The sequence below is a fragment of the Physella acuta genome, unplaced genomic scaffold, assembly GCF_028476545.2.
Source record: "Physella acuta isolate Inbredline_101_S28 unplaced genomic scaffold, ASM2847654v3 ptg000264l, whole genome shotgun sequence".
Classification (NCBI taxonomy): Eukaryota; Metazoa; Mollusca; class Gastropoda; family Physidae; genus Physella; species Physella acuta.
This window is the reverse complement of record NW_026731783.1, coordinates 2,491,610-2,518,945: the sequence shown is the minus strand read 5'-3', so window position 1 is coordinate 2,518,945 and position 27,336 is coordinate 2,491,610. Positions and strand designations below refer to the sequence as shown.

The 27,336-nt window shown below is 29.3% G+C and overlaps 2 protein-coding genes across 3 annotated transcripts; both read left to right on the top strand.

Annotated features, from left to right (window-relative positions):
- Window positions 1-305: 305 nt before the first annotated feature.
- On the top strand, window positions 306-18,201 carry LOC131939043 (uncharacterized). Of its 2 annotated transcripts, XM_059297291.1 has the most exons (29): window positions 306-520; window positions 609-735; window positions 1,101-1,211; window positions 1,920-2,029; window positions 2,165-2,368; window positions 3,201-3,372; window positions 3,543-3,665; window positions 5,590-5,772; window positions 6,650-6,824; window positions 7,948-8,073; window positions 9,218-9,402; window positions 9,495-9,624; window positions 9,756-9,986; window positions 10,201-10,398; window positions 10,687-10,809; window positions 11,023-11,218; window positions 11,504-11,692; window positions 11,818-12,032; window positions 12,673-12,821; window positions 13,056-13,179; window positions 13,850-13,918; window positions 14,370-14,473; window positions 14,860-14,960; window positions 15,299-15,419; window positions 15,756-15,873; window positions 16,044-16,166; window positions 16,518-16,573; window positions 17,342-17,429; window positions 18,069-18,201. In XM_059297291.1, the coding sequence occupies exons 8-29, from the start codon at window positions 5,600-5,602 to the stop codon at window positions 18,174-18,176; spliced, it is 3,102 nt and encodes a 1,033-aa protein (XP_059153274.1). In that variant the 5' UTR covers window positions 306-520; window positions 609-735; window positions 1,101-1,211; window positions 1,920-2,029; window positions 2,165-2,368; window positions 3,201-3,372; window positions 3,543-3,665; window positions 5,590-5,599; the 3' UTR covers window positions 18,177-18,201. The 2 variants fall into 2 exon arrangements, with proteins under 2 accessions (XP_059153274.1, XP_059153273.1); XM_059297290.1 differs by lacking the exons at window positions 306-520; window positions 609-735; window positions 1,101-1,211; ... (2 more) ...; window positions 3,201-3,372; window positions 3,543-3,665 and adding an exon at window positions 4,785-4,855.
- Window positions 18,202-18,483: 282 nt separating this feature from the next.
- Window positions 18,484-20,863, top strand: LOC131939042 (uncharacterized). Its single transcript, XM_059297289.1, has 4 exons — window positions 18,484-18,598; window positions 19,026-19,110; window positions 19,812-19,937; window positions 20,258-20,863. The coding sequence occupies exons 1-4, from the start codon at window positions 18,522-18,524 to the stop codon at window positions 20,303-20,305; spliced, it is 336 nt and encodes a 111-aa protein (XP_059153272.1). The 5' UTR covers window positions 18,484-18,521; the 3' UTR covers window positions 20,306-20,863.
- Window positions 20,864-27,336: the final 6,473 nt, after the last annotated feature.

Genomic DNA, 27,336 nt, shown 5'->3' with positions numbered 1-27,336 from the left:
ATTATTTTTTAAATATTTTAAATATTTGTCTTGCAAGACAAAATTAAACTATATATATATATATATATATATATATATATATATATATATATATATATATATATATATATATATATATATATATATATGTATATATATATATATATATATATATATATATATATATATATATATATATATATATATATATATATATATATATATATATATATACATATATACATATATATGTATATATACTATAAACACAAATTTAATGCTTTTTACTAATTTTTTATAATTAAAGACCCACTTCAAGCAACAATCCACTGAATAAGAAAAGACTATCACCAGATTTAGAAACTGACATGGGCTCTGTGTTATTTCATAAAAGTCTAAGTCGTACCAACAGCTATTATGAAATACAATGTACTTCAAGCCAAGAAAATACCTGGTTAATGATTGGAGTTCTTAATGACCAACAAGTTCATATACGAATTCCACTAATATCTATGAAGACGAATGAATTGGCAGTCGATATGTGAGCAAAATTTAAGTTTATTGAATGTTAATATTGTGCACAACTTTAGATTTCCAAATAATTTTTTACAAATTTCTTCCTTCACCAGTCTAAAACTGGAAAAAGATGCCATTTATGGATTTGGTGTTTCTGGGAATTGGATATCAGAGTACATACCAGATGATGATTGTTGCTACTATGTTACTAAAAATGGGAAATTATTGAACCAAGAAAAGGTTAATTTTAAATACTGTAATCATTTACTTTTTAAGCCTATTAATTAATCCAAGGGGTCTTCCATAAATAATGTCATGTTTCTTTTGTTGACTTTTGACCTACCCTTCCCCATTTTCACACATCTTCACAAAAAGTGAGATCCGCCCAATAAATTAACAAAACAATTTATCCATGCCCAGCCGCCTTTACTTTCCCTAATGTGAGTTAGGTACCCATCAGAGCTGACTTCCCAAAGAGTGTGATGTAATTTAACGATGACCCAAAACCAATGCAAATTTCTATAATTAAATTATCTTAAATGTGATTATTATTTTTCATCTGCTTTACAAAAGCGATTGACATAAAAACATATTAAAACTTACAGGCAAAACCAAGTGTCGTTAATATATTAAAAAGAAATCCTCAGCCAGGAATGTATCCTTTCATTTGTACCAGTGGGGAAATCAAGCTTTTAAACATGGATTTACATTTTGTGGTAAAAACATAAATTTATGTAAAGAAATTTAGCTTAATTACTTTTTGCTGTTTTTCTAAGTTTGCAGGTTTTTAACACTAAAAAGCCTACTACTTTTTATTTATTAAACAATGCCCACCATATTTTCAGTAATTGTTCTTCATGCAAAAATACATTTTCTTTCATGGGGGAATTGTGATGGCTTTCATAGAAAAAAAGTATTTGGTAATTAATATGCACATTTTTAAAATTTTGGATACTAAATTCTTACTAGAGGCTATTTCAAAAAATTGTCATGACAAAAGTTTTAAAATATACTGAAAAATAAGCAGTTTAAATTTGATTGCTATAAGTGCATAAATAAAAAAGCATTAGCATTTTTAAAAGTACAAAAAATTCAAAATGGTGGAGGGTTTTTTTGGGTTTCCATTACAACCAAAATTGTTTTCAATCCTTTTTTTCCTGTTTAATACTTACTTTCATGTGCCAAACATAGCAATAGTATTGAAAAGGCTTTAGATCTTAAATAGAATAAAATATCTCCCTAAATCTTCCAAAACTAGGTTAAACATCTAAAAATTAATTAAATATTGGTTAGTTTTTTAAAAAGGCTTAAAGTGAAAGTGTTTACCTTTATTTCATAATAAAATAAGAAGCCTAGATTAAGAAGTATAAGTGTGAATCAAGCTATAATTACCTAATTGAATGAGAATGTTTATTTCTATACAGACTGATGTAAACGATAACAATGCTGTCTTGACACCAGGAATGCTTCATAACATGATTTGTAATGATGCTGGCATTGTTAGGTTTGGACATTAAAAAAATAAACTTAAAAAGTACACAAAAACAGATGTTTTTCTTCTATTAGTATTTGTTTGATTTATATTTTAATTTAACATGTTACCATCAAATAGATTATTTCCCATTTCAATTTTTTTAGAATCCCATATATTTTTAATTTTTGCTTTCAGATTCGGTAATTATGTTCATACTGTTGTTAGATCAGGAATCATGTTATGCAGTCAAGAAATAACAAGAAATCATAACATATTTTCAATTTGTCTGAAGAAAAATCCCAAAAACATCTGCATGGGTATAGCACCAGAAACATATTGCTTATATAATTATCCAAACCAGGAAAAATTTGCCATTGAACTTAATTGTGGAGATGGACAGTAAGAACATTTTTATTCAAATAACTGTAAAAATAAAAATCTAAATCATGCATTGAAACATAAGCAGTGAATCACAATGTTCAGATTTTGTGAAAATTTAACTCATTTATTTTAATATTTCTTAATTAGTTTTTGAATAAAACAAAACTAATGTTGTTAGCCTACTTTTCATTCATATTGTAGACATTTTTTATTCACATATGTATTACTTAATATGTATCTTGGAATCACATGTTTTAAATTTAAAAAGCAAATTGATTATTAAAAATTGATGATACAAAATTAATACATTTATGTTTCCAGAAAGTTTTAAGTAGATTAAATAATATAAGGAAGTAAGCTTGACATTTTTATAGGAAAAAAAGTTACTATTATGACCTACTTGAGCTATACTATATATTTAATATAACTTAGAACATTGAAATGTGTAACCTGTATAGAGATGCCTATAATTAAAATACTTTGAAACCATACAATTCTACTTTTGTTGAAAAGAAAAGCAACATTGAAATGTGTAACCTGTATAGAGATGCCTATAATTAAAATGCTTTGAAACCATACAATTCTACTTTGGTTGAAAAGAAAAGCAACATTGAAATGTGTAACCTGTATAGAGATGCCTATAATTAAAATGCTTTAAAACCATACAATTCTACTTTGGTTGAAAAGAAAAGCAAAAGGCTTTGTAAAAAAAAAAATCAGTTTTATTATTTACTGATAACATTTTATTCTTAAATCATAATATAAAGATGTGATATAACAATATTTTATCATTAAAAAGAATATATATTTCTGAAAAGCTCATGTGACTAAAAAGTTTTAATTTTTTCAGTGCTTACATTCAAAATGAGTCTGGTAGGAACACAGCTAGTGAAGTTTATCATAGAAAAGCAGATATAAAAGAAGGAAAAGTGATCACTGTCCAAGTTAAATTTTCTGGACAAGCAGAATCCATTCAGAATGGGGATGAAGTTGAAGTCAGTTTCTTTCTGGATGAAATTCTGGTATGGACAAACTATATCAAGTAACAAGCTAGTAGATCTAGCTACATTTGTTGCGATTCTGTTTTTTTTTTTTACAAAGCTATATAATTGCTTTTTAGCACTTTTAAGTTGAATCTTTTAAATTTAATTTTGTTCATCATTTTGTACATTTTTGTTTTTTGTTGTTGTAGATCTCTACAGTTAAGACAAAAATCGAAGGCATTATGCCTGGCATTCGCATTGTTTTCATGGTTTGGATGAAAATAGAAAGTGAATTTCAATTAAAGAACTGGCAAGCCCCATTCAGTGCTCCTGTAAGTGAGATACCACAATAATTCAAACAAATGGTATGTAGACCTAGGCGCAAGATTTTGCAATGGAAACACTATTTGCATTAATGCTTTCCTGTATTAAAATAAATACAAAGTCAGTTCTTTATAATTCGTTGTGTGCAAAAGGTGGACATAGGGAATGCAAGTTGGTGAAGAATTAAAGATTCAGGGTCAAGGGATGGGTTGTAATGTGGTAATGGTGGGATGTTCCTGTATTTAGGAGATTATAATGGGGGGAAAGTTGGCCTTTCTAACAACTTAAGAGGATACGCTTCATAGATTGTTCTAAGATAACAATGTCTGTAGCCTAAGGATGTGTATGAAATATATGCAAGAGATTAGACTATTTGAAAACAGATAATTTAACATTTTCTCAATATTTTGAAGGGGTGATGCTGTGTTTCATACTGACATGATAAATATGAATACCATTACTGTTTATGCTCCTAATTTTTGAAAAATAAATATGTTATGATTGTCTTTCAAAACCAACAAAGAGAAAATAAATTTCGAAATGACTACACATTTGGTTTTGTGCAGATGTACTCAAAATGGAGTTTGGACATATTACTTTTATTGACATGACAGTCAGCCACTCTAGAGAATAGAATAAAAATAGCTAATAAAAAAGCTTTGAATAATTGTGTTTTTGTTTGATTAGAAAGGCACACTATAGAAAATAGATCAGAGTCAGAGTGGTTGACAACATTGTTAACAAAAAAATTATAAACACATCTTTCATGACCTTTTTTATTTTGCACTAACCAAGTAACTTGATATAACTATTATGGAAGAGGATCGAGTATTATTCATTCCTGTAAGCACTGATTGTGTTTAATGAAGAAAATATAAAACCTCAGATTAATGGCAAAAGTAAATGTTTTACCTCATAACTACTTTTTGTCAATAAAAATAAAAAAAACATGAAGCCTATAGAGTACACAAAAACTATATGCAACCATCCAATGCCTGTTTATTACATAATGTTTGATTATTGAGATTATTTTAAATATCACTGTAGGCTTTTTCAAAATAATTTCAAAATGTTTTTTTTTAAATATCCCACTATAACTTGTAATAAACTATTCAATATAGGTTGGTCATTATGATAAGTTAACAATGGGAAGATCAGAATTCCTAAATATATATGATGATGGAAGATTGACATTTAGGTAGGCCTTTATATATATATATATATATATATATATCTATGTATACATATGCATAAACTTATATGTATACATAATATATACATATATGTATATACATATAAATACATATATAAATATATATATATATATATATATATATATATATATATATATATATATATATATACATACATACATACATACATACATACATACATACATACATACATACATACATACATACATACATACATACATACATACATACATACATACATACATACATACATACATACATACATACATACATACATACATACATACATACATACATACATACATACATACATACATACATACATACATATGTACATACCTATATACATATATGCATATAAACAGATATACATATATATCTTCTTCTTAATCCCATTAGTGCCCTAGACACATGGGGCAGATGAAGTAGAGTTCATCTGATTCATATATACCTTAATTAGCCTATATACATACATATGTATGCTTATATACATATGCCTAAATATACATCTATGTGTATATATATACATCTATGTATACATATGCATAAACATATATGTATGCATAAATATATATATATATATATATATATATATATATATATATATATATATATATATATATATATATATATATATATAGGTTTAACTTGTATTATTTCTGACTACTTGTTATTTAAAGTTAATTTGATTAAAACTATTTCAAAAAAATTTTTTTAGAGAAAGTGCAATGGCATGTCATGGATTGTTCATCTCAAACACCCCATTTAACAAAGACTTAACATACTTTGAAATGCAAGTAACAGACAGTGCAGCTGTGATTGGGTTTGCTGATTTTGATTATCCAGTGGACAATACTCTTGGAAATAATCCAAACTCAGTTGGATACTTTTATAATGGAAGGTAAGTTGTAGTATATTTAAGTTTATTTTAAAATGTTGAAAGCGTTATCTCTAATTGATATATGCCTACTCAATAACAGGCCTTCTTTTAAAATTGTAAATCTAAGTTAAATGTGTACAATTACAAATTTGGCTGATAATTTCTATAATTTTGCTGTCATCATAATCAAGAATATCAATGCTAATACCTAATGTAAAGTTTAGACCCAACCTTATAACAGGTGAAACCATAAATAAGCAGTATTTATAAGCCAAGATTAACACTATTTTGCTAATTTGTTTCCATCTTTGTATATGTAGTATATTGCAAGGCGTTAGCATTAAATCCACAACATTAACGATTCCCAGAAAAAAAGTGTAACAGATTATTGTGTACAAAAAGTGTGCAAAGGATATTTTTAAAAATTGATATTTCAAAGACGTTAGCAAACAATGACCACATGTAAAGTATAGTATAATAAAATATCTTGCCATGAAATATTACCATATAAAACTATAAAGGTGTAAGTTTGTATTTCTTAATTTTGTTTCTTTTTTGCAATCAATCATTGCACATTTTCATGTTACATTTATTTCTGGTCAACAACATTTACAATAGAGCTGAAATTTTATATATTGTTGACCCAAAACTATTACCTAGATCTAGTATAATAATATAACTATATAGGTGGATTGTTCTTCAATACTAGATTCAGTTTAGGGTATTATTGTTAAAAATTGTTAATTAAAAATGAAAAATAAAAAAGTTTTTATAAAAATGAATCATGTTATTTTATTGACTTAGACAAGAAGTATTTAAATGCAATATTTTTTAAAAATAAATTCTGCAGGTTTTTTTTATGTTTTGTTTCATTTAAATTAATCTTTATTTATTTTAGAATTTCAAAAGACTTGAGTTCAGTCAATTTTGATGAAGACACAACCCTGACAGCTTTTAAAGCAGGAGACACAGTTGGCTGTGGTCTGAATGTAGAGAGGGCAAAGTTCAGAGAAAATGGATTGCTTGAGAATGAACAAACTCTTCAATTTTACTTTACAAAGAACAATATCAAAGTATAATTTTTTTTTATGAACAACTAACTAAAACTTGCTATTGTTTTCTTAATATTTTTTATTTTTTATTACCATAAACTAGCAAAAAAATATTAAACTTCTATAAGGAAAAGTAATTGAATTTGTAACGAGACAATACTTAATAATTTTTAAAAATCCCTGTTTGCTTCTATTAAAATGCCAACGAGACAGTATTAATGTGTTGTAACTATTTATTTTTCATGCTGGCATTGCCCAAGGTTGAGGATCATAATTAGGGTTTCTTATAATTATTCTTTTTGGTTCCTTAAGGAATATTTTTATTTCCTATCTGGTCATGTCAATCTAGCATCTCCCATTTTGGGCTTAAAACATCTTACACAGGACATTTCTGGCATAAACCCCTTGTTTTTTCGGTGTGAGTTCCAATCCAGTGTTTGGCTTGTGATGTTTTTTTGGACCTTTCTGGTTGTGCTCCTTATCCACCACCACTTTTAAAAATAAAATCTACTTCTGATTCAGCTAACTTCTATGTGTTTAACAATGTCTGGCCAGTTTACAAGAACTAGGACCAGTAATAAGCCAGGACTAGAACCTAGTTTTAGTTTTAAGTTGAGGGTTACAATTATTGCTAAAGCAAGATCCAGTGCAATGTTATGACAGCCATGTTAGTTAAAAAAAAACTGTGAATATAGCCTAAATTTTAATATTTCTGGGAAGGAGTAGTCAAATGGTAGAACATACAATTGCTAACCTGAAAGTCTCAAATTTCAAATCTGGGTTCAAGTATGTACAAAGTCCCTCAGTCCATCCAGCTCACGATAGTGAAAGTAAAGGCTGCTGGGCATACTGCTGCCCACACTGTCTCTTCGTATGTCGAGGTCACAGAAACAGGTGAACTCTAATTCACCTGCCCTAAGAACTGTCAGGTTCAAAAGGGAACTGCTTACTTACTTACTTTAGTATCATGACTAATAAATTGGTCGAGTACAGTAAGATAAAAAAGATTTTAAAATTATAGCAGCACAACTATCAACTATGGTTGTGTAAATATTAAAAATTATTTTCTAATTAATAATTTTCCTTAACTATTTAGAATATATTTTTAAAAAAAACAATCATGTCTGTTTTTTAAATTTCTCAGGTGCAAGAAGTTGATTTTGAATACAAATCAAATGGAATTTATCCAGCAGTGAATGTTTACCCTGGAGGGAATGGGGTTATTTTACACAATTACTTTCAAGATTCAGAGAATAAAGCTACCAAAAAGGTGATTATGTTAATACACACATTCATTAAAACTATGTACTTACACTAAAGCGTATATTTTTATGTACTTGTGGTTTTTTTTGTGTTCATATAAAAATCCTTAAAAAATAAACAAAAGTTAATAATATTTAGTTAATCTGCTATTTTGTAATTTTTTTATTAAATGTAGGCTATTTCCTAGATAACAAATTATGTACATTTAACAAAATAATTTACTATAGTATTTTCTAGTTTAATAAATTTTAATTTTAAAAATAGTTAAACATTTTAAAAATGCTTCTGTTTAAACTTTAATTTTATGCCTACCTGAGATTTTAGTTTAAAAAAAAAACAATTATAATGATTGCATTTTTGGTCTATTTTAATATGTGTGCATTACTTAATTTTATCACTACAGCAAGATTTATTAATTTCATCAAGATTAGGTACATTGAAATATCTTTTGGAAAAGTGATTCATTATAAATTTGGATTTGAAATAAAAGAATTGTTTCCCATTATATATCCAAAAAAAATCTATAAGTAATATTAGGAAAAGTGCAAGGAGTCTGCTAATTGTATTATTCATGAACAGGATTAGTTTGAAAAATGTCTCATTTCTGCATGCCATCAAAAAGATTACATTTTATCATAATTTCAGATGGTTTTTCTGTGTTTCTGAGTCAATAATATTCTGGTATTGTAGCCTATGTATTTGATAAAGAATTTTAAATAAATCTGAGACATTTTTCACATAATCAGGTTTCCCAATGTTAGTGGTGTAGATTTATTTTAGTTGTCAGTTCTTATTGATGGCTTTCAACAACCCTAAACACTTCCAATTGTTCATTCCATTTTTTAATTATCATTTTGTTTCAAAAAACTTTAAAGTTTGTATCACAAAAAAATTGTTAATTGTTTTTTAAATGGACAAATATTGTGGTAGAATACTTTAATATATAGTCATATATCAAAAATAATATGAAATTACAAAACATGTATAAATTATGTCAGTGTTTAAAAAAAAAACTATTAAAATGTTTGATTTCCATGACTATAGTAAAATCAAAAACAATTTAAGCGTAACATGGTGCTGAATTTAAAATGTTTTGCTTTTTTTAATTAAGCTATACATCTTCCTAAAGATTTATACTTTTCAACTTGTAGGTAGCATCAATACCACCAAAAGATGTTGCAAACTTTATAGAAGGTTGCAGATTTACATTAGTTGGGCTGGAAGAAAATGATGGCAACCTGAATGAAAAGCTTCATTTGATAGAGAAAACTTTAAGTGAAGGAATTCAGTTTTCAATCATAGAATTGATAACACAATACATCCATCAGTATGAAAGGTAAAATTATGAAAAATTCATAATTTTAAAATGTATTATAGTTTAATTGTCACAAACATTTTGAACATGATTTATATTTTCTACATATTCAGTGAACTGAAATCAATGGATTTCCAAAAGCAAGAACTCTATAGTAATCTTTGTTGGCAAAAAGAATGCCTTGAAAGGTTTCTAAAGAATCTAAGAGTTACTTTAAAGACTGTCAATCTTTCATCAGGCAAGGTACGATATAAAAATATACATAACACCAAAACACACCAGACTAGGCTGGTTATAAATCTCTCATTTCTTTGGTTCATGTACTTAAGCTGCATTATTTTAACATTTTTTTTATTTATTCAAATAAACTTCAGGGTCATGAAGAGCTGTGCAAACATATTATTGATGTGTGTGAGGCTGACCTAACCTATCATAGACAATTCTATAGTCTGAGTGAAAAAGTTGCTGAAGGGCTACATAAGATTAGAGAAGTTTTGAAGAAAGAAAATATTATGTTTATAGATCACCTGTTAAAAGCTGAACCTAATGCGTTTGGGACCAATACTCATATTTGTGAAGCTGCTGTTAGTTATCTTAAGAATAAGGTAATTAAAATTGGTTATCTTAAGAATAAGGTAAATAACATTGGTTGTGTCAAGAAGTTTACAAAAATGGTTGGGTTGTTTTTTTTTTGCCCATTTTAGTTTTAATTACAGTTTTTTTTTATCTACATTAATATTAAAATTGACAATTAATTTTGTTTTAAATTTTTAAAGTAATGTATAATAACATAATTTTGTACTTTTTTTTTAATTACAGGGTCAGATTTTGTGTTTTACAATGAATGAAGCAAAAGTTGCAGTTGATAGGGAATTTCTCTTGCAACTAGAAGGAAAATTCAAGAATTTGCCAAGTGCATTGTCAGGCAAACAAGCACAATGCATTGGTGAAAAGACAAACATTTTGAATAATTTGACAGACATTATTCCAAACACAAAAAATCTCTCTTTTTCACAAGTGAGTTTTTTCCTCATTAAAAGTAAGATTATTTGTATTTTTTTATAATATTAGTTGGTGAGAAGGCTACATAGTGCACATGCCCTCAGCTAGCATTAAATGAAAGTTGTCTCTAAAAATGAATTTAAAATAAGCAAGGTGGGAGTTCCATTCCTTTTAAACCATATTTCTATTTAGCCGGTTAAAAATGTTTAAACACATGACAATGAGTTTAAAATGTACATAAAAGTCTAGAAATGCTTGAATGTAAATGCGAGCTATTAAATGCAATGCAAATATTTCTTTCAGATGGAGACTATAATTAAAGTGTTGTCCATTATTGGTATCAAACGGATTCCGTGTCTTCGATCAAGCAGAGATGACCCAGTTTTTTGCTATTGTATGCAGATTGATCAACAGGCCTTGCAGCTTGTAAGTCAAAGTTTAATTAAAAATCTTCTTCCTTAATATCATAATCTTGTGTTTGTTTTTTAAAAAGCCTGTAAATACTTCTTTATTGAGTTTTAAAACTTTATTTCTAATAGGCTACAATTTAGTTGCAGAAATTCACTGGTAAAAATACTTTTCCATTGTCATTACTTTATAATAATCCTAAACCTTTTATTTCTATTTGTTTGATTGTAGTCTGACTTCATACAATCAGCTAATACAAATGCCACAGAACTTGAAAGGAAATACCATTTGCTTCATACATCAGCCAAGCACATGTTTTCAATATGTGTATCAAGATTTTTGACTTTTTCAAAAGCCATAGTGATTGGACAAGAATGGTGTGTTTTTCAGAATGGAGATATTCAAACAATATTTTATACTAAAGGAGGTAAAAATATTAGATATAAATTTATTTAATAAGTAACTCGCACATTTCAATTAGACAATTGAATCTTTGTTTACAAGAATAAGTTAAGCTCAATTTTCAAAAATTGTTGTCAGATTATGCATGCCCATTATTCAGTTTTTTCAATGTTGTTATAGTTTGGTTTTATTTTTTTATTAAATATAACCATAACCTGCTATTTTGGGCCACGTTTTAATTTATGAAATTAAAGCTTAATTTTGGGGTTGTTTTTTTTTAAATTAAAATTAGTATTAAATTGATTTACAGATCATGTTTTGAAGGTTAAATCTCATTGCTTCCAACCTCAAAATACTGACAAGCTGAGCCAAGAATCAATGCTAGAAATTCAAGAAAACACTTTCACTCTATTCTCAATTTTTGTTGATGTTATAGATGAAATAATAAAAAGAATGGGAATTAGTTTTGTTTATAAAGAATTAATTCCTTCTAAACTTGGTAAAAGATTTTTTTAAATTTTTAACTACAATTTACTATTGAAATGACTAGCTTTTTAAAAATTATTTACTTTTAGACATTAATGTAACATTAAGTGTTTATTAATATTTTACTATAATTGTTAGTGAATGGCTCTATTGGCTGTATCCACCAATGGGAACTCTCAGAAGAACATAGCAGAAAAACAATTTGTACTTTATGTGGAAATTGCTGTGAAAAGGGACTCTACTGTGAATTTAATGGGGTCAAAGGAGATAACCTACACAAGTGTTGTTGTGAGACACATGTAACTGGATGTAAACATTGTGGTGTTTGTAAAAATTGTGCTGAGATGACCTGGGTAAGGAGTTGTTTATGTATTTAAGGGTTTAAGTGGCACATTGAGCAAATCTGATGACATTTTCATATAACATTAGCTCACTAATAATTTTAATTGGCCTCTTGCCTAATCAAAATGTTAATTTTAAAACATGGGGAATATTTATACAGTTTCTCATACATGTTTATTCCAAATTACAATAACAATTTACAGAGATTGCTATAAAAAAATATTTAAATATCAATATATGAAAAACCATAACAATAACCAATACATTGCACTTCTTTTTTTGACGTCCCAATAGACATGTATCCATATTTTTGTGCATATAAACCTTTGGAAATTTCTAAGAAGATAGTTTATAATAGATGAGCGCCCAACAATGAGGTATGTTACCTCAGATGCCACAATAAATCTTTGATGATTCAAATATTTATCAATGGTGTTAGTCTTATTATTGAAAATCTGAACATGTTTATTATTGTTTATTATTTCAACATTGAACAATGAACTTAAAAACAGTATGTGCTACTAAAAAAAACATTTATTTGTATTTCTGATATAGATCTATATGTTTTTCAATCTTTTAAAATTTAAAAATTTGACATTTTTTAAATCTAACAGCAAGAAATTTCTGATACATTTTCAAAATCCTTGTCAGGCTGTGGAATCATATCTCCGACCTAATTTAGAGGTAACAAGCTATGAACAAATGAAAGCAATGCCAACAACTCCATTGCTTCTGTCAGCTTATGATGAGGTTGAGTTTACAAATCTAGGAAGGTCTAAGGCACCACTGTGCCTAAAAATGTAAATAAATATTAATTTTTCTAAGGTAACATTAATATTTATTTCCTTTATGTCCTATGCCATGTACCAAAGGTAATGTAATATATTAATTTTAAATTAAATAGTTTTTTTTAGAATCAACAATACACATGTAATAAAAAAGAAATGCTTTGAATCTTTGTATAGGTGGATAGTTATTGGTATGTAGATCTAGCTAGGCTATATTTATATATTTATTTACACATTATTTTATAGGGATATTGATATTAATAAGCAGAGACAACAAAAGAGAAGGCTTATTAAAATATTCCCATTCAAAGCCTTTGAATATACTTATAAAAATCAACTTCAGAATGATGTGAGTTATTGGCATCAATCAGTGAGTATAAAATTCACATTTTTGTATAGATATTATTAATTAATATATGTTAACCTCAACAATTTTTGTTATAAGCATATTATTTTAGAATTGTTACTAAAGTTTCATTTTCAATTAATATCTGGTTTTACTTAGAATCAATTATAAATATATTTCTGATTTCTGTGCCTAAAACATAAGAACAATACAAAAATATTCTGTTGCAGAATGTGACTATAGTTAAGAGAAATTAGGGTAGGGTATTTGTCATTGAGTGTGTAATGTAGCTTTTTATTGTAGGGACTAATTAACCTTATTAGATTAAAACTGTGTAAGTCTAATTAAATCTTAATGTTTTTTACACCAATAATAAGTATAAGTAAGAGTATAAAAATTGGCTTAGAAGTATGTAAAGATATATCATAAGAGATTAAATTAACAGTTTATTTATGTCATCTCTGATGTGTGTTCTTCTTCTCCTCCCCCTCATCACCACCACCACCCATCCCAGATGAAATAGAAAAAAATACATAAATTATATAGAAAATATGTAGGCCTTATTTTAACCGTACAGACTCAAGCCTTTAATCTCAACTCAAATTTTTGGTTTTGAATCCTGTGCTATCCAGTCCCATAGTCTATTGAATTAAGGGTAATAAAACTAACACTTTACTTTAATTCAATTTTCCAGAATCAAATCGACAAAACACTAGGTTTTAATCGAGGTGATACTGTTGTGTTCAAGTTTGAAAAAATTTTGGTAAAATGTTTTGATGTTTCTTATAAGTTTGTCAATTACCATTACATAAATCTGTACATAATCATTAAAATACCCCAATGTGATTTACCTTTGGCATATTTTTTTAGCTTAAAACATTATAACTATTTTTGCATTGCATATTATTTTATCACAACATCTGTCCACTTGAAAAGCCAAAAAATTAATATTTTTAAGCTACATACTAGCTTATAATATTTTTTTTTTTTTGTAGTGATTTTTTTCAATTATTTTATTTGACAGATTTTCAGGGGCTAGTTTTTAAAAGTTTTACAATAACTATAAAACCAAAATTTCCTTTACTAACAAAAGTGTCAGTCAAATAATCTTTATTTAATATAAGTCTGTCCTATTTCATGAATGAAGACAGGATTAATTATATACAAACATAGAACATCTTCTTTCTTTATTTTTTTAATTGTTCATGCTATAGAAATTTAGAAAATCAACTTCTGAAATGGAGAATCCTATAACTCCAGCATACTTTTCCTGTAAGAATCAATTTGTGGCTGTGTGTCATGAATTTGGATTATTATTGTAAGTTTTCAGTTTGTGTTAATCATTTTACTGTACATTAAATAAAGCATTTTAAGTTTATAGTTTTACTTTAATTAGTTTAACCTGTATGTGTATGCATGCATCCTTTATCCTGCAATGAAACAACCTTAAAAAAAAAATTAAGTGGCTCATACAACATTGGCTTATTCTAAATTTCTTGAAATTTATCAAAGTTTTAGGATTTCTGTTAAAAAAATTAATTTGAAGTTAAGCATGTAGGCCCTCATCTTACTTTTAATTTTCTATGCAGACATTTTTTTTCTTCTTAAGTTTAAGTACTACTTAAGCTACAAAAACTATTATTAAAATGAAGAACTACATCTTTATTTAGGAATTTTACACATGCTTTTTCAAATATCTAACAGACACACCGCATACCCAGCTAACAGCATATATGGTAGAAATACTTTTGGTCAGTTTTTAAGTGCCAGACCTTTAACTCCTAAATGCCCATCCTTCTCAATTAGTAAGTTTACTGCATTAAAAAGGTATACCTTCTGATGTATCATGTGTTTTCTTAATTTTGGAAGGAAAAAATGTAATTGTTTAGCAAGTTATTCCCTTAAGCCTCAGACAAATACTTGATAGAAACTCTGATTACTTTTATTCTTTTTATTGTTTCATCTTTAAGGTACTATTTTGGGCTATGTAACCATGACTAAATTTTATAAACATTATATTTATGTTAGCTAAATTTGTTGTAGATAGATCTCTATTTTAAAAGAAGAAAAAAATTTTTTTTAAATTATGTGCTATTTTAAATTGTTGTCATATTATTTTCTGATCTTAAACACTTTTTCTTAGGGATAATAAACCTGGGTAGCAAGAGCGTAATTGCCATAGGCCTTTGCAATCAGAATTTTTCTAAAATTGATCTACCTGGGCATACACAAGACTCATTTGGATTTCATGCCGATGATGGATGGTAGTCATTTTTTTTTCACTTTTTTTTTCAATAAAGTGATTATTTTTGTTTTAGACTAAAAATTTAATTTGGTTTTAAACTATTTTTGCATCATAATATTTTATTTTATTCTATTGTATCATTTATTTAGTCTTTGATGAACATAATAATTTGTTGGTTGAATTTTTCTTAATGATCAAACCATTTTTAATGGCCTAATCTGATGATTATGTCTTTAAATTTAAATCTTATTTTGTTCCTTAAGTAAGTATAATTATATTTTATTGTTTATTTTAACAAATTTGATTAATACATGTTTAACAATGTTTTTTTCCCATTTTATTATTTTTTTTGCAGTATTTACCTCAAGGAAAAACAATTCTCGACAAGACACGTATGTAAGACAGGGGACACTATGAAGTGTGAGCTTGACTTTAAGAAGAAATGTATACAGTTTTACCACAATGGAGCTATGGTATTAAATTTTTCAATTTGTTTCACAAGATTTTTGGAATTTATTTGATGCTTTTTGTTCAACAAATGTACAGAAATCAAATATAATTTGAATTTAAAATAAATTATTTTAAGATTTTAAAACTGACTTTCAAATTGAACTACTTCATATGGCATGTATTTAACTTTAAGATTTACAGAACAGAAGAACTGAAAGACATAAACAATTTACATGCTATCATAGCTTTTGGCTCTTATTTTGAGGCTGTTCATCTTTTGGAGAAAGAACCATGGCAAATTGATGGGACTGAAGAGGTAGAAACAATCTCTTCTTTTATTGTAAAAAAAACAATGTTAGCAAAAGATCTACAGTAATTATATAAACCTATATATATATATATATGTGTAATGGATTGACGATAGAAGCATGTGGTTGTATATAAAACGTTTATTGGCCTTCAACTACATGATGATAACGAGATAATACGGAAGTGACGAGAGACAAAGATATGTATACATGTAAGGGACATCACTCAAGATAACAGTATAAATATAATACTAATACAAGAAGAGTGAGTTCCCTTGACTTCACAAGTCTCACTATATTACAATATGTATATATATATATGTAAATATATACAAACAAATTTTTTTCTTCTGTTTTAGCAATTAGATTTTCCACAAGCATATGATGTTAAAAAGTATGAAAACATGTGGTTTAGGTAATATACACTTGAATTTCTACTCAACCCATGTAAAGAAAGAACAGTGCAAATATAAATTTAATGTGAAATAGTTTGGATATTACCAGAAGAAGTGTTAAAATAAGCATCAGTCTTGCATTTTTATATATTTTTTGTAAACTATTTTTATTAATTTTTGTAATTGTTATTGTCTGTTTCTATTAATAATAAGTTTCTTTTACCTTTTGTGCTAGTGATTTTAACTTAACTACTGTAGGGTTTTAATAAAAGTAAAATTATATTGTCATTACACAAGTAACAAATAATAAATGTTATAAATGTCAACGGTTTCTTAAATCAGAATTAATACTAAACTAAGCATCAAATTATATAATTGTGTAAAAATGTAAGTGTTTTTAAAGCTACCAAAATATAGGCCTACTGCAATCAACAGAACACCACTGGAGCTTAGCTTGACTTAAAAATGCAGTTTCAAGAAAATGTCTTACATAATAGTAACTCATTTTATTTTTTCAAGAAAATTCTCTTTGTTTTAAAATTTGATTACAATTAAAAAACAAAATTAAAATTTATTATAGTGTACACAAAAAATACTGTTTGAAACAATCAATGGCAATTGCTGCAAAACGTATAATGTGTAAAGTGGTGAATTTTTCATTTGTGTACTTTTAATACAAAGCAATGATTTTATTGATTGTTAACATATCTGAAATATGCCAAGTAGTATTGCTTATTTTTAACCTACTAATTTTGTAAATAGATACTTAAATTTGTTTTGATTAACAGCCCTGCAACCACCGTTGGCCTATCAAACAGATTTGATCATTATTGGCTACTGATCTACAACCCGACAATGAAAAGTATCGGATTCAGGGTGAGTGATTTGTGTTACTAAATTTATTTTCTGCTGTTTTATTTGTTTATTTTTTTGTATCTTTGCTAGCTTGCTAGCTAGCATGATATTTTTGTTTGTGTGTCTGTTTGCTTGCTTGTTTGTCTGTTTGTGGCAATCTTGTTACTTAATTTTAACCCACTTTTAACACAGCACTTTAATTCAAATTTTCCAGATATATTTATCTCTGACTACAATGCAAGAATATCTAATTTTAGTCACTACATCTTAGATTAAACATTAAAAATTAATTAAAAGATTATTAAATTCAATAATAAAAGGGGCAGATAAAAACATGGCACATGTTCTTTGAAGTCAAGGCCAATCACCTTTTTTTAATGTTCCACTCACAGAGCACTCAGGCACTTACCGAATGTACATAGCCATTGAACCATTGGCAACCTTGGCACATATATCTAGAGAGATTCCTAAATTAGTAATTCAGTTCTGTTTTAATGTCTCTTCGCTTGAAAGATTTATCATTGATTAAAAATTAATTGTTTTCAGTACCATATTATATATAATATTATATTTTTTAAATATAAGTTTGGATAATTACAACATTAGATTATTATATAACAAAATGGTGATAATACATCAATTTTATTTATTAAAACATAGATGACTCCTCAACTAGAATCATCTACAGTGATTAGCTGTCTGGGAAGTCTTAAGCATTGTGCCATATGCGTACCAGTTGACAAATACCTGAGTATGTATACACATTAAAACCTTTTTTTTATTGAATTGGATGAACATAATTATAATTCAGTTACTAAAGAATCTGATGAGGATAATTATAATTCAGTTAATGTATAACATAAGGGGAAATCCTATGAAATACTACTCATTACCTAATTAATTTTGATTTGTTCAAACTCTAAACTTGATTAAAAAAAAATTATTTTTTAAAATTAATTTATGTAACATCCTATGTCCATTATTTGAATTTATTATTAAATCTGATTTTAGATGTCGTTGGTTAATAGATCATTTACTATTCTCAAAATTGTTTATTTTATAATGCTAGGTGAAGGGATAAGAACCTTTGAGGTACAATGGTTTCCAATAGATATGGATGAGCCAGTGGGCATGGATGATGTCGAGAAGATTTATTTTGATACAGATCCTGACAGCTTAATGACGCACAGGTTTAAAAAAATGTTTAACTGTCTATGATATGTAGACCTACATATGTGTTAAGTTACCAAATGTTTTATTTTCTGGACAAAGGGCTTCACACCTATGTATAAACATGTGCAAACACAGTTTTTTTAATGGCTTCAAATTTTATATTTCGGTAGGGGTTATTTCTTTATTTATGTTTAATTTATATTTATCTTTAATATAAACTTATGTTTGTGTATTTGTGGATGTATATTATTACACACACACACACACACACACAGATATATGTAAATATGTATGTGTATATATAATTATATAGATAGATAATTATTTATTTATATTTGTTTTTGTCATTGTATTTGTATTTATATAATTTTCAATATCTTCATCTACCACTATACTTATCAGTATAAATTACATCTACATTTATATTTTTTAAATTTACTTTAGATGGACCCTTCAGAAACCTACTAAATCTAAGTCTTATGATTCAAAAGAACAGAAAGAGCTTATCCTAGCAACAAAGGACTTGACTGTAAACAACAGTTTTTTTTTTGTTTTAAATAAAGAATATCAGTGCCTAAATTATTTGAACTTGGTAAAACATGAAACTATAGAAAACATATATAAACATTGACATAATCTTTTTTAAATTGCTCAAAATTGAATATAATAATATGTTTGCTTTTATTATACAGTACGATCAACATAAGTATGAAATTTAAAAGCCCTTCTATAATTTAAAACCATAATTCTTAAATTTTATACACCATATGTATTACTTTTACTACGACTACTTACACATTGTTCATAGAGTATGGAATTTTAATAATCGAATCATAATTCATAAGCTGTCTAATAGCTTGTTTTAATAAATATTCTTGTATGTATATTTCCACTTAAAGACTTTATGAAGTACAGTTATTATTATATTATTAATAATTCACAGTTGTAACAGCTTTAATTATTGTCCTCTTTAATTTTTATAAGATAATCAGCAATATAAAAATAGTCACTGTACAACTAAATAACATAATTTATTTTCAAAGAATCACTGAATGTATGAATTAATTGCACAAGAAATAAATAGAAATAGGAAAATCTGTTTTATGATAGTTTTTACATGAAAATATTGAAGTGTTTGATTATGTCATTTTAAAAAAGACATATATTTGTTTTAAGTTAGAGTCAAATGGCTTTATTTAAACTTTGACTTGTTTGAATATTAATTTTAAGGATGGCTACACTATTGAAGTTATTAAAAATGGAAGTTCTCTGAAAAAATACTGGCTAAAAGAAGCTACTTATACCTGCCATCTACCAATACAATGTGATGTTCTTGTTCGTTTTCCTAAATTTCAAGTAAGTTTAAGTATATTAAAGTATTATTTTCCTATACTTACATACCGTAAGCCAAGGTGCAATGGAGGATAGGTATCTCCAGAATTAAGGTTCTATCATGGTGTGCTTATGGTAATATTACAATTTCCAAATCTCATAATACCTTAATTTTACTTGTTTAAATATATAGCCTATATATATATATATATATATATATATATATATATATATATATATATATATATATATATATATATATTTTAATATATATATAATGTCAAATAGATTTTAACCCTCCCGTTGACATATAAGCTTATATTATTTGCTTCTTTATTTTCTAGACTGAACATGTTTCAAGATTTTCAAGACTTAATCACCCGGAAACCTAATTACAGTGGTTACTTAAACTTCTATTTTTTTTACTAGTTTTGTAATAATATCAATTTTGTAAAATTATTTGGTAGTAGATATTATGTCTATTTTATAGCATGAAATTCACATTTTCAATTAAATGTTTGGTTCACTAGTTTTATATTGTTCTTTAGTAATTTAACATTTTAAAGACATTAGATTTAACGTAAAAACGAAATTATTTTTATCTAAAATAACAGCAATCAAGTGGCAAAATTTTTTGAAAAGAATATACTAGATGTCTTTTGCATAATTACATTTCAACTTTCAATATTTATAAAATTTATGCATGCTTTATGCTTAATACTTATCTGCTTGGTTTTGTCTCTATGTAAGCTCTATAAATAATTTAACTGTGAATATAAGTTACTATTGTATCACACTCTATAGTTGTAATAGCAGTGAATTCTGCTAAGGAGAGCTACTATATTTTATTATCGTAACTGCAATTTCGTGTTGACTTATGCTCCATTTTAAATTTCAACTATTCCATTCTCATAAGTTTTTATTGCTTTGCTGATTAAAATGGTTCAATATCTGTAATTTAAGATATAGCTTGTGTGATGGATTGACGATAGAAGCATGTGGTTGTATATAACGTTTATTGGGTCTAACTACATGTTGACAACCAGAGAGGAAGGAAGTACAAAGCACAAGGGACATCACTCAAGATAACAATATTATAAATATAACTAATACAGAAGAGTGAGTTCCCTTGACCTCACAATTATCTCAATCTATTACATCCCTTTACCCTTAGAACACAATAACACATCTCTCAATAGAACAATTGATAGTATCCTAAAATCACCAATTATATTGTAACATGAACACTATGGTAGATTACATCCTTACAAACAATGCACAATATGTTACAACATAATTAAAATACAAAACAATGATGTCAAAGTCCTTTTGACCTTTAAAATCATAGGTCTAACTTATTTGGGACTTTGATTGTCCTGTTTGACCTTCTCAGTGGCTTTTGATTTGGTGACTCAATATTCTGACCATTTGGATTCTCTATCTCAGGAGGTCTAGGATTTAAATCATTAACTCCAGAATTTACATTTTCTGACTCCAGACAACTTGGTTCACTCATATCAACAGAACTTGGTTGTGGAACAAACTGAGTTGGTGTGAACTGTTCAGATTTGGTGGGATTGATAGATTCACACTTATTATCTGCACAAGTTATTTTTAACTTTATAAGACACAGGTCCTGTACATTGAACAATTTGACCTGGTATCTATTTTTCCTTTCTCCCATAATTTCTTAGATACACATTATCATTAACACCAAATTCTCTTTCAATGCATGTGTTGTCATGATTTAATGGAACTATTTTTGAATTGGCATCTGAAAGTATTAAATGTCAAAAATCTTTTTTTTTTCTTTTGATGTTACCCTTTTAGTTTCTGTAAGTGCTAATGATGTTAGCAAGGTTGTTTGATGATCACATTTGAAATTGCCATATCACCATAATCATTTATTAAGTTACAAATACTTTGTTTAGGCAACTCTGACTGATAATGGACTGCATCTTCTCCATCTTTTATATTATCTTCACAAAGGTTTTTATTTCTTATTTTATATGGCCTTAAGTCATCATTCACATTTATTTTGGAGTTATCCATGATAGTGAAGAGAACAAATACATCTTCTGGTACATAGCTCAGGCTTTGGTTTTTTAAAGGTAATCTACTAAGACTATCTGCACTATTCTCAGATCCAGGTTTGTATCTCAATTCATAATTGTATGCAGTTAGTGTGATAGCCCATCTTTGAATTCTTGGTGAGGCATGCTCAGGTAGGGTTTTGTTTTCTCCAAATAAACCTAGCAATGGTTTATGATCTGTAAAGATGGTGAACTTCCTACCAAACAGAAACTTATGAAATTTCTTAACACCAAAAATGATGCCTAAGCCTTCCCTATCTAACTGAGAATAATTTTTCTCAGCCTGGTTCAAAGATCTACTGGCAAAAGCAATGGGTCTGTCACCCTTCTCATCCATGTGGGACAAGACTGCTCCTACACCATCTGGTGAAGCATCACATGTTAATATAAGTCTTTTCCCTGGGTCATAGTGAGTTAGTAAGGTGTCAGAAGACAAAGCCTCTTTTGTTGTATTAAAAGCAGCTTCTTGTTGTTTACCCCAGTGCCAAGTTGCATTTTTCTGTAGCAGCTTGTACAGTGGTGATAGTTTACCAGACAGATTTCCTATGAACTTTGCATAGTAATTTATCAAGCCCAAAAAAGCTCTTAGTTGTTGGGTATTTTCAGGTTTGGGTGCTTCTTTAATGGCTTTTGTTTTCTCAGGTTGAGGTCTGATACCTTGCTTGCTTAATATATAACCAAGAAAACTAATTTCTGTCAGCATGAATTGACATTTATCTTTGTTTATCTTTAAACCTTTTTCACCAACAATTTTCAATACTTTATCAAGTGTTTTAAGATGTTCAGTGTCATTCTTACCAGATATGTACACATTGTCAAAGTAAACACAAACATTTGGAATGTCCTTAAAAATACTGTCCATGACAGCTTGGAAAATTCCAGGGCTAGATGATATGCCAAAACATAGTCTTTCATATTGGTAGAGTCCTTTATGTGTGTTTATTGTCGTATAGACTTTTGAATCTGGATGCAGTTCTAGTTGAGTGTAAGCATGACTAAAGTCTAATTCAGTGAATTTGTCTCCTCCTGCCAAATTCAAAGAAATTTCCTCAATGTTAGGAATAGGGTACCTATTTAGCTCTATTTGCTTATTCAGTGTAGCTTTATAGTCTCCACAAATTCTTATAGAACCATCCTTCTTTAACACTGGCACAATGGGCGTTGCCCAATCGGAATAGTCTACCTTCTTTATGATGCCATTAGATTCCAATCTACTTAGCTCATTTTCAATTTTATTCCTCATTGCATAAGGTGAAACTCTAGCTTTGCAGTATCTTGGATTTGTGTCTTTAATGCTTATCTTCACTGTTCTATCATTTAGTAATCCAGAATTGCCAAAAACACTTTTATTTTCAGATATTACTTTATCTAGTGAAGTAAGACTAGATTCTCTTGTATAGTTCAATGAACATATACTCTTCCAATTTAACTTAAGATCACTTAACCAGTTCCTACCTAGTAATGGTGGTCCATTTCCTTCAACCACAAGAAGAGGAAGTTTAACACTTTGACCATTATAACTTACATGAACCATACACTCTCCTATTACCGGAACATTGTCACCAGTGTATGTTGTTAGGCACTTGTGACATGGCTGTAGAGGCACTGATCCTCCTGTGACAGCGTCAAAATCTTTCTTTGTTATGACTGTTAGAGATGCTCCAGTGTCAAGTTGGAAGCTGATGCTCTTACCGTTGATATAAACTGGTACATTGATGGGAGCATGACTTATTGATTTCACAGAGAACAGGTTGAAATCCGGCTGCGAATCAGTTTGAGAATTTTCACAGGTAGAGTGGTTCATTGTTTGGGTTAGGTAGTCTTGGTGAGAGTTAACATAGTGCTGCTTTTGGTTGCGGTACTGTCTTGACTGGCTAGATTTAGCAACAGACGAAGACTTTGCAAAGCAGGCCTTAGCGATGTGACCTTGCTTACTGCACTTATAACAAGTTGCAGACTTGAACTTGCACCGATGAGATGCATGGGGACCTTTGCATCGATGACATTTTTGATAATTATTACTAGATTTAGATCTAGGCTTTAAACGTGCAGGCTGTTTAGCATAAGTTGGAATGCTCTGTTGGGGTTGATGTTTATTGACTAACCTGCTGTTTACTGCATGGATCTCTAAAGGCGTAAGAGATTTCGCCGCATCTGATGACTGCTGGAATGAAGTTGCAAGTTGTATTGCTTTTTCTAATGTTAGATCTGACTCGAGCAGCAACTTTCTTTGAATATCAGGGCTGTTTACACCTGTCACAAACTTTTCACATAGTCTGTCAGACAGCGTGTCTCCGAATTCACAAAATCTACTTAATTGACGTAAAGCAGCAACATATTCTGATATTGACTCGTTTGGTTGACGAGTCCTACTGTCAAATCTAGCTCGACATAGAAACTTTGATGGGGTAGGCGCATGGTGGTCTGTTAGCAATTTGCTCAGCTCGTTAAAGCTCTTGGTAGTTAGACTAGCTGGTGCGCATAAGTCTTTTAGTAGCCTAAATTGTTGAGGCCCTATGACTGTTAACAAAACAGCTCTCTTTTTGGCTTCTATCGTCACGTCGTTTGCTTCAAGGTAAAAGCTTAACCTATCTAGGTAATCTTGAATGATTTCATCATTCGCATCAAATTCTTTTATTTGGCCATACAGCGCCATTATTCTAGAAATACTTAGCTAATAAGCTCTAGCAAACCTCTTTTTTGCGTAAGTAGGTGCTCTTTCTAGTAGATTTTTATCCTCGTCGCCAAAATGTGATGGATTGACGATAGAAGCATGTGGTTGTATATAACGTTTATTGGGTCTAACTACATGTTGACAACCAGAGAGGAAGGAAGTACAAAGCACAAGGGACATCACTCAAGATAACAATATTATAAATATAACTAATACAGAAGAGTGAGTTCCCTTGACCTCACAATTATCTCAATCTATTACAGCTTGTTAAAAATGTCAGTGGTTAAATAACATACAAATGTCAGGTGGTCAAGTTTTGTGCTATAGATTTGTTGGCAGTGGTCAAGTTTTGTGCTATCATAGGTGGACTGGGTCCTAGGAACAGCAGTAAAAGTCCAAGTTGACCTCCTGAAAAAAGTCCTCGTGGTCTATGTTACGCTGAGTGAGGGTCTTTGGTTATTTGATCCAATACCATTTTTTCTTAACCACTACCATGTGGAGATGTGTTCACAGACATACATTGTACCATCATTCACTAAGACGACGTGGACGACCAACAATCAATGAGAGGAACGCAGGCTTCTTTTCTTATCTTTAATTCTGTACTCTCAACTCACATACATCCTTCCACCAAGGCGAAGAAAATCATACTACTCACGCACAATACCTAGCAACCAGTCTCTACACCAGAACGTCACTGTCGCACCATACGCGTCATCATTCCTTGCGTTCAACATACCTTTCGCAACAACATTCATTCGCGCCAATCTATAGCATAGATTATAACATGCATCATAACAGTCTAGTTTTATGCTAAATTTTGTTGGCAGTGGTCGAGTTTTGTGCAAAAAATTTCTTTGGTCTAGTTTTGTGGTAAAAATTTTGTCAGCTGTGCTCGAGTTAAAAATTTGTTTGAAGACACATTAAAATGGTTCTGTAGTTCTGTATCTATAGGCTACATAGGGCCTAGTAGGGCCTATATAGGAAGATATAACCTGTTAATAATAACTCAACGTCTTTGCGACAAGAGTGTTTTTTGAATACATATTTCAATCGTTGTTATACAGTAGATAGTATAAAATAACCAACGCTTTTAGTTTTATGACCATTGCAAAATAAAATACATGTTTTTTTAATTGTATGTCCATTTGGATTTAGTCTGTAGAATGTCCACTCAGCTTTGATTTATTACCTGACTCATGTTAGGGAAACAAAGACGGCTGGGCATAGTGCTGACCACGCTTTCTCCATATGTACCCAGGTCATTGAAACAAATGAACTTTACTTCCTCTCCTGCATATGTCCTGAGCATGTACAGGAAAATATAGTGATTCATTTAAACGTTTGTTATTTTAAAGGTTTTTATTCATGCCTTATTATTACTTAGCAAGTTTGCTCAAAATAAATCATATTTAGCTTACATTATCAATTTTTATGTAGCTTTATAACTCTCATATTAAAATAAAATTAAATGTGTTATTATTGTTTCAGTGATTCAGAAATTTGCAGTAGACTTCATGAAAACTGGTATTATCTCAATGTTCTTCCATTATAAAACAAATATATTTTATTCAGATATAAGCCTCTAATGCATATAGACTACACATACAATAATATAAAAACCACTTGCTAGAAACACTACCCAGTCCCAGAAACCACTTGCCAGTAGCCACTTTGCTAATCCATGTATCCAAACTCCTCATGGTTTAATTTAATAATTTTACCATCCCCAGAGAAGATACATTCTCTCTTGTCTCTTTAAATATCTGTATTCTTTGAACACCTAGGCAAAATTTTCTTTAATGGTTCCTGTTATGACTGGGGATTCCATACCAGACAATGCATTTTAGGAGATCTTTTACCTTTGTGAAAATTGTATTACACTACTGGATATAATGCAATGTTTATTCGTATGATTATGCATATGTGCAAGTACTCATTCCCCCTGCTGTAACAAAATGACTTCAATCCATAATACAACAGCCCAGTGGTGTAGCGAGGTCGGGTGTCACCCTGTGCGGCACTTAATGGTGTCACCCCCCCCCCCCCCCCAGAGGCGTAGCGACTCTTCCCGGGGACAAACTTTCAATTTGCACCCCCCTCAAACTTTCGATTTGCACCCGCCCCCCCCTCTCAAACTTTCGATTCCCCCCCCCCCCCCCGTCAAATTGCTCTCTATATATTTTACTATTTTACTATTTTTTGCCTTGGTGTCACCCCCCTAAATGGTGTCACCCGGTGCGGTCCGCATCCCCCCCCCCCCTCGCTACGCCTCTGCAACAGCCATAACCATGTCATTACTTTCCTTTCCTCGATTATTTATTAGGAAACGTAGATGGTAATCACTAGACTGTCAACCCGATAGTTTCGAGTTCAAATCCGGGTTTAAGCCAGTGGAACGTCCCTGAGTCCACCCAACTCTGATGGGTACCTAACTCACGTTAGGGAAAGTAAAGGCGGCTGGGCATAGTATTGACCACATTATCCCTTTATAAGGCGAGGTCGAGAAACACATGGACGCCACTTCATCTGCCCAATTGATCGTTAGGTCTAAAGAAAGAGGAATCTTTTTTTAGCGCAATTTCCATACGGACAATTGCGATTATTTTATGTAGATGGTAAGTTAGATCTCGTAAACTAATCATTAGTTTCTAAT